Source organism: Uloborus diversus, chromosome 2 (assembly GCF_026930045.1).
Source record: "Uloborus diversus isolate 005 chromosome 2, Udiv.v.3.1, whole genome shotgun sequence".
NCBI classification, from domain to species: domain Eukaryota; kingdom Metazoa; phylum Arthropoda; class Arachnida; order Araneae; family Uloboridae; genus Uloborus; species Uloborus diversus.
Genome location: NC_072732.1, coordinates 61852632 through 61861500, shown reverse-complemented (window position 1 = coordinate 61861500; position 8869 = coordinate 61852632). Strand labels below are relative to the sequence as shown.

General features: G+C 33.5%; 1 protein-coding gene across 1 annotated transcript in view; it reads right to left on the bottom strand.

Annotated features, from left to right (window-relative positions):
- Positions 1-629: 629 nt before the first annotated feature.
- The window catches only part of LOC129217077 (cilia- and flagella-associated protein 52-like), a 76962-nt gene continuing 68722 nt past the window's right edge, over positions 630-8869 (bottom strand). Inside the window, exons 12-14 of the mRNA XM_054851326.1 lie at positions 3502-3620; positions 2365-2602; positions 630-999 (exon numbers count right to left, since the gene is read on the bottom strand). Of these exons, the coding sequence (XP_054707301.1) occupies positions 853-999; positions 2365-2602; positions 3502-3620 (504 nt within the window). The 3' untranslated portion in view covers positions 630-852. The remainder of the gene's footprint in view (positions 1000-2364; positions 2603-3501; positions 3621-8869) is intronic.

The following is an 8869-nucleotide window of genomic DNA, read 5'->3' as shown; positions in this document are numbered from 1 at the left end:
TCTAATTTAAAAAGATAGAATTTTGATTCTTCAGTTAATTTCCAAAAATATTCATGTAACATTTAATGTAATACATGATTTAAAATTTTTCTAGTATGTTTATTAATAAATTTCTAATAGGTACATAGCATTTATTTGAACTTTACAGCCTAAGCTTAGACTAAGATTAATTATTTTGCCAAATGATCCCAATTCATTCTTATTATTTTTATTTTAATTAATGTTGCATTTTATATAAATGTCTTCCCCTTATTTCTAGCTGTTCAACGCTAGAGTAAATGGAAAAACATACGTAATTGCTAGATGCGGCATTGGACATTGTGTTTGGTTTAGTATTTAATTGGCCTGAAACGTTAAAGATATCTTACCTCCACTTTCAAGCAATATTAGGGCATAATATTTAAATATTTAAAGTAGATTCATTTGCCTGCAGGGGAAAAAAACCATTCCAAAATTAAGCCATGAAAACTTTGTTATCAAACAGTGTAGCGGGGAGGGGGGGGATTCAATTTCCCAGGTCTCCTTCAAAAGAATTTTCCCCTGGCTTTAATTACTCATTAGTAGTGTGCAGCAAAATAATTTTCACACATGAAAGTTTTCTTGAAAATTTGATTTTATTTGCTGTAAAATTGATATATATAATGCAAAAACATTTGAACAAAAAATAAATAAAATTTTTAACAAATGTAAAACATAAAAAATTACATGTTATAAAAGATTAAAAGACACAGTTCATTAAAAAAATCAAATGATATGTATAAAATTTGTTTGACTAGAGCATTAATTTACACTGATGTAAAATTTTTACTTTGAATTCCGTTTTGTGAAATTGATTTTGTTGAAAATAATTAGTTAATCTGGAAATTTCCAGCGTATTATGCATCCGTCTTTACCAACACTAATGATATGTTTCCTGTTTGGGGAAATGCGGAGAGCTGTAATTTCATCACTATGTCCAATCCCAACATGAGTCACAATTCCTTCTAAATATTTCCAAACCTAGAAGTAGTAAATAGACATTTTTGTCATCTTGTCCTCAAATGACATAAAAATAAATAAATTTAAGCATCAAATATCATACAAGAAATGCTGCATTAGTTAATTGAATGTCAATTCAAAATACACTATTGGCCATTAAAAGTGCTACACAAGCAAGAAAAGCAAATAACAGAATGGTTTTCATTGGATAAATATATCACACTTCAAATAACAAGTGATTAAATTTTCAAATATTTGAAAGAGTAAATCCAGAGAAATCAACACTCAAAAACGCCACCTCTGCCAGAAATAACAGCATTTATATGCCTGGGCATTGAGTAACGCAGAGATTGAATGGCATGAAAAGGTACAGAAACCCATGCAGGAGAAGGATTGTACATTGTACAATCAAAGAGTTTTTTCCTCATGAGCATAACTGCTATATTTCAAGAAGTAATTCAAGTATTCAAAGACTTGGATCTGAATGGCAGTTGGTGGACTTTAGACTTGGGGGTTAACCCCAATCGATCGAAAGGGTAGGTGTCCCTTGATGGTTCCAAAAATTCAGTTTTCATCTGAAATAAATAAATAAAAATTCAGGGCCAGATAATAACAGTACAAGAGCCTGTCGCAGACATTTCATTTGGGGCGGCTCTTCTTGAGCATTATTTTGACAGTCAGAAAAATGAAAATATCACAAAATTAAATTATTAAAATGATTTTAAAATATCTGGGCAGAAAAATGCTAATACACTGTAAAGTAGTAACACAACCAAATTTCTAATTTTTCTAGTCAAAACACTTGATGTTTTAAAAAAATGTTAAAGGAAAGAGCAAGCCAAAAAAGTGCTATGCCGAAAATATAATATTTTTCAGTTTTCTTAATTTTTCATTACTAATCTGGGTTATCAATTTATCAATTCTGTTTCTTTCTGATTTAAGGCTTCCTTCTAACAGCAAGGCCTGGGCAGTTTCCCCACTTGTCTTTGCAGTAATCAGGCCCCCGGAAAATTTCACTAATGGTCACCACAAACAAAAAAGTATTTATATTATCAACCTGACACGTACTATTTTAGCACAAAATATTGCAAGTTTCTGAGGCATCAAGTAGCAGAGCATTGGTAGATTTGATATGGAAACCCTGATGTATTTAGTATAGTATAATGTATATTCGCTTACCCTTTATTATAAAAATTAAACCATTTTGAATTTTAATCATCAAACCATCAATGGTTATAAAATAAACACAGTTCTAAGAATATAACTGAACTTTGCAAGAGACTTCATGAGGAGCAAATGTAAATAAATATAATTCATAATAAATTACCATTTGTAGAAATTAAATGATTGATTAAGTTAACTATGACACTTAGAAGAAACACATACTTTAATTAGTTTGTCAGCACCACCAGTAATAAAACACTTTCCATCTTCAGTAATATCCAGAGCATTGATAGATCCTGACAAGGAAGCTTCTAAAGCTCTTATGTGGGTCCCATCAAAAACTTCATAGTATGTAACTTTTCTGTCGGTTCCGCATGTGATGATTTGATGCTCAGCTGGACCATAGCACACTGCTTGGAACAAGGTATTGGCAAACACAACTTGAATTCGAATAAAATTTCTAGAATAAAACAGAAACGCTTCAATTTTTTGTTAACATGAATGCTAAAATTCAGATATGAAGCAGTCATAAATGAATGTAAGCTGATTATCTGTGCAAAAAGAATGCGTAAATCACGCAACTACACAAGTGATGACCAGCAGCAGGCTCTGTGAACAGCTGGGTAGGTTCTAGTCAATTTAGAAGAGTTAAAAACACTCAAAGATGCAAGTGGGAAGGTGTGCGAGGTGAATGGTGTTGACTTAAAATTCTTTAGGACCATTTATGGGGGTAAGGAAGGTTAGGGAGGAGGGTCAATTGACCCCCTTTGCTCTCTCTGCTTAAGATCTCCCTTTTCCCCAGAAAAGTTCCGGTAAAACACTGATTACTTCCTCTGAAATTTTTATTATTGTGTGAGTCAGTCACACAAAGTCATATATTTAAATGATACATTTGTTTTTTACTTAAATTGTTCTGGCATTTTCTTGTTCCTAACAACAAACATTCTTGCAATTTCCTATATCTGGGTACATTGTAATTGATTTTCAAATTATTGATTAACTTCACATGGTTCTACATGAAAAATATTTGCTATACATTTTCTATTATTAACACAATCCTCTTTTTATTTCATTCCTTTATAATAGTGCAAGTGTGCAATTTCATTTATTTAAAAATTTATCAGATAACATAGAAATGCTTAATATTTCTGAGGGGAAAAAAAAGCAATTTGAAAAGAGTTAAATAGGATATCTAATGATGAGTTAAGTTACTTACTTAGAATAAACATACTAATTTTTTAAATAAAAATTATCACTTAATTGTAATTACAAAGTTTTCAACAAAAAATAGCACTTTTTCCAACATTACCAAAATATATTATATTTAAAAAAAAAAAAACTAAGAGTTTTTTTTCTTACTCTAAATCCCATATGATGCATGATCCATCACCAGCAGAAGTCACACATTCCTTGTCATTACTTTTCATTCTTACACAGGTGATGCCTCCTTTATGTTCTTTCATTGTTTTAATCAAAACCTGAGAAAAATATTTTTTTTTAAATCTAAACAACATTCAAAATAAACATCCCCCCCATAAGCACAGCGTTGTAATATTAACATAATGAATGGGGACAGTGGCAACTCCTCTATATGTGTGCAATGTAGAACTCTGCTTTAAAATCGCATAAGGTTAAAAAGCGTATGCAAAGCGGAAGAAGAAGAACAACTCTGTATCATGTTCTGATCGTGCAAATTTTTTGTACTCCTGATAACAAAAAGGTCCACTATTTCATTATTTATCAAAATCTTTTGATATTTGCCTCTCTGCTAAATTTTGCCATCAGGAGTGAGTGTTAACTAGCGAGGTGCTTTATTGAGAAAATTGGTGGATTCAGGGCCAGATTTAGGGGAGGCAGGGTCGGACTGGGTCCTCAAAAAGGCGCATACCCCAATTTTTCTGAAGGCGCATGCCAATGGAGGGGGGGGTCGCAGAAAGTATATGGACTATCATTTTAGGGGAGCGATCAGTGGCGGATCCAGACGATCCTGTTGGGAGGGGCAATTGAGTAATTCATTGAGGGGGAAGGGAGGGGGGGGGGGACTAATGAAAATAAAAAATTTTAAAAAGTTGTAAGAACTGAAGCATGTTTTTTTTTTTTCGAATAATGTGCTTTGTTCAAAGAGTTTGAATGAAAGTTATAGGTGTTTTGCGTATCACACACACACAAGAATAAAAAATTGAAAAAAAAAAAGAGAGTTTCTACTAATATTCTGGATCTATTATCAAAATTAAACCCTTTAACTTTTGATTCGTTAGGAAACTCGTGAAGTTTTTCAGTTGTTATTCAGGTCCTCAATTGTACTTTTTTTCCTTATAAAAGAAAGGTTGCAGCACCAAAATGGCATCTCTTTTTACCAGTTTACGTACCGAACATAATGAAATACTAAAATTTGTAAATAAATTTTGAAGATAGTTTTGGATTTGTTTGTTGATTTGAGTTTTGTTTAATATTCGTGCAAAGGAAGGAGTGTTTGCAATCTTTCTCCAGAAAATTTTTGTTCGGAACGCGTTTTTAGACTATTTGGAGGTTAACAAGTGAAAGGGAGGTTTGAGGGTCCGTTCCGGATTTTTTTTTTTGAAATTTAAGAGTATATTTTTGAAAACACAATTATTTGCTATCTTTGTGTTTTTGAAGGGAAAGATGAGATACATTAGTTCTCCCCAGTCGTTTTACAATAGCTTCAAAAACGCAATTTTAGATATCTTTAGTATTGCTAAACACCAGGGGGCTTGGGGGCTTTCCCCCGGAAAATTTTTTGGAATTGAAGTCCTAAAAACGCAGTTGTAAGCCATTTTTGGTGACGTAGCAGAAGACATGGGGTTCAGAACTTTTCAACAGAAACTTTTCGATATAGGAGTTCCAAAAACGTTGTTTTAGACGATCTTTGAATGATGTTGAAAGATGAGGAAAGAAAGACATGGAGGCTCCTCTCCGGAAATTTTTTGAAATTGAAGTCTCAAAAACGCAGTTGTAAGCCATCTTTTATGATGTAGGGGGAAGGAACGGGGTTTGGAACTTTCCATCGGGAATTGTTGGAAATTGGAGCTTTGAAATACGATGGTTAGCCATCTTTGGCAGCGTAAAGGGAAGGAATGGAGTGAGTCAGAAGTTAACCGTCAACTTTTCAATATCGAACATTCAAAAATATAATGTTAGTGGGTCTTCATTGACGTTAGGAGAAGGACTCAAGATCGTGGGCTCTCCCCCGAAGTTTTTACAGAATTGAAGTTCTAAAAACGTAATTGAAAGCCCTCATTAACGACATTTTCTAAAAAGTTTCCTATCCCGGTGATTTTTTCGAAATTAAAGCTCCAAAAATTTAAGTTTTGACAATATTCAATGACATTGGAGAGAGGGGGTTGAGGGACTCTCCCCTGGAAATTTTTTGGAATTAAAGTCATAAAAATACAGTTGTAGACTATTTTTTGGGATGTGTTGGGGGCAAGGGCGCCCATATAGGGGGGGGGGAAGGGGGGCACGAGCCCCCCTTAAAAATTAGAACTTCCATGTTTTTAGTATTTTTTTCTTTGCAAAAATATAAAAATATTTCTTCTCCAGCCATTAATGAATAAGTAATTGAAAATGTCCAATTTTAATGACTCGAATCTGTCCTGAAATTGGTTTTCATGATTAAAATATCATGCTAAACCATGGTTAAAATATCTGAGCTCCCCCCTTACAATTTTGCATATGGGCGCCCATGGTTTTTTGGGGGGGGGGGGGGGGGGGAGAGATTTTGGTGACCTTTCCCGGAATTTTTTTAACACAATTTTAGATGATTTTTGGTTATTTGGGAGAGGAGAAAAACTTGACTGTAGGTCATCTTTGTTAACTTTTATTGGAAGGCACGTTTCACTAGTTGTTTGAATCGAGTGCTAAAAACGGCAATTTACAAAAAATGATGAATAATTACATTCGGAATTTCTGAAGTGTCACCCAGTGGTTTGATTTCACATCTTCTGAGTGATATTTTTTTTCACTAGGAGACATTGATGTCAAGTGGTCATTATGTTATAAAATGCACTGTTACATATCTATATGAAATTCAACTTTTCCACTATGAAATTTATTAAAAATAAGTGTAGAAAATTTCATAACTTCGATGATTCTAGAAGATAAAATAAGAAGGTCTAGTGGCCTTCATCTCCAGAATTTTTTTTTAAAAATTTAATTCTAAAACGCTATTGCCGTCCATCTTTAATGAAGTTAGGGGGGATGAGATTCGAAACTTTCTTCCAGAACGTTTTCGAAATCGAAGTTCGAGAATAGGCAGTCTATTTGATTGAAGACTAGAAGGTCTCTCCTTTTTCTTTTCTTTCTTTTTTCTTTTAATAAGAGTCTTAAAAAGCTCTTGTCATCTTTGGAAACATTACGGGAAGTGATGGGATGGGATAGAAGGAACTTTCCCGGCAATTTTTCGAAATTGAAACTCAAAAGACGGAAAATTTTAGACGATAACATCAGGGAAAGCGGGCTCGGAGGAAAATTTTCGAAACTTCAAAATGAGGGGAGGGTATGAGAGTCGAATCAATTAGAAAACTTTCGTTCTGAATTTGCAAGACAAGTTTTTTTTTTCAGCGAAGGCGTTTGCATATCATCTTAAAAAGTAGGAAGGGCGCACCTGCCCTTGGGCAGGTTGGCAGGCGGGCCAGTCCGAGCCTGAGGGGAGGGCAGGCAGGGCTACTGCCCCGGGGTCTCCACAACAAAGGGGCCCTCACAATAAAATTTTTACAAAATATCCTAACTTTCACGGGTCAAAAATATCGGATATATACATATATATAAAAATATTCGGATATATATCAAAGTATTGGATATTTTCGAATATATGATGAACTTTTCCAACCCTGATTAGGGGCTTCCATTCCTTCGTTGCCCCGGGGCATCCACACTTCCAAATCCGGCCTTGGGTGGATCCACGGATACAATTACAAATCATTAGTGTCTAAATCCTGCGAATATGGATATGGATCTCAACTTCTTTTACTCAGTCTGATTCCGATTTCCATCGACGCTTTCCCCCTCCCTCTTCCTCCTCTGGTATCCTGATAATAGGGAAACTGTCAACATTTTTAGTTGCTGTTGCTGATTTTGTGAGTTCTTTGAAGATTGAATTAGATTGCAGTTTTTCTGAAAACAACAAAAATATACTGTTTAAACAAACAATACTTTTAGATCCAGGGTACAAAGATAAATTGTTCAGTGACTTTCTAAAACAAGCTAGAAAACAAATTACTAGCAGCTTGAAAAACTGGAGTAAATCTGACAACAACTATAGTTGACCCAGTAAAACCAAACACTAATAGAAAAGAACATGCCACAGTTTAGCAGAGTCTATGGTCAATATGTTAGAGAGTGACACAGATAATGAGAAATCAAAAAATCAACTATCAGATACTAAAGCTAGTTTGCTCACAGATTATGTCAGAGAAAAAAGATTATCAAGTGACCAAGATCAATAAAAATACTTGGAGATCTTAGTAACTTTGTTCATATATATTTCCTGTTATATGGAACAAGCATCGCGAGTGAGCAGTTTTGCAAAGCAGTAAAAATTGTTCATGATCCTCATCTTAATAGACTTTTTTTTCGGGGGGGGGGGGGGGGGAGGGTTGCCAAGTTCCTCTTTTTGAAGTAAATTTTACTATTGTTTACTTTTAATTATAACATTTATAGATTTTTTAAAATTTCTTAAAAATGTGGTTATTTTATCGAATGTTAACACCACTAAATATTACTTAATTAAGTAGAATAATTATTTTAATAAGAATATCATGCAGATTTAAGATTTGATCTCATTATGAAGATAAAGTTATCTTTACTAGTGTTTGCCCAGTGGTCGAAGTACGACCATATTCATAAATGAATATTTGAGAAAACTTGTATGAATTTAACTACTACCAACATTTTTATTTCTATTCTTACTCATGTTTACTGCATATCTGGAAACATACAATTTTTATATGTACACACAATAACAAACAGTAATAATTTAATCCAAATTTGCTTTTTGTATGTTAATATCAAAATTAATGGATGAAAGGGGATATTTCGGTAATGGGGTCATTCCCGAAAGTTTAAAAGTATTTTTTTTTCTAAAGAGCATGATTAAAATCATTGGTTTTAACCATTTTTTAAATATTTTGAAAAAATTTAATTTTTCTTAACAATAATTTTAATTAGTGCACAGGTTGAAATTCATTTTTTATGCTTCTGGACATGGCATCAAAAGCGATGAAATGCCATTCACTGATGCTATTAGCGAACAGCGCAAATTATCATAACCTGGAAACACGGTTCACAGCAAAGCGTAAACATTTAGTGAGGCAATGGAGTAGCGCGTCAAAGTACATCACTTGCAGCATCATAAAGACCAGCCTTATTTCCAAAATCGGACATTTAAAAAAATTAATAGAAAATAACTGTTGGAAAAATAAAAGCTTTTTCTGGCTCCACGTTATTTTGTTTTGTTTTTTTGCTTATTCTATCAATTTCAGTGACTAAAAGTAGTACTTTTGACTGAAGGAAACAACCCCATTGAAAAATTGGTGTGGTCGTAAAAATTCTTGGCTTGAACAATTTTATTTTGGATACCATGTTTCTTTGTGCTAACCCTATGTAAATAGATGTTTCCCTACTCTTTGTTTACAAAGGGTTGTTGCAAAGGGAAAATATTTTTCGCACTGGCATTGGAAACAAAAAATTTGACGCCAATGGATAAAAA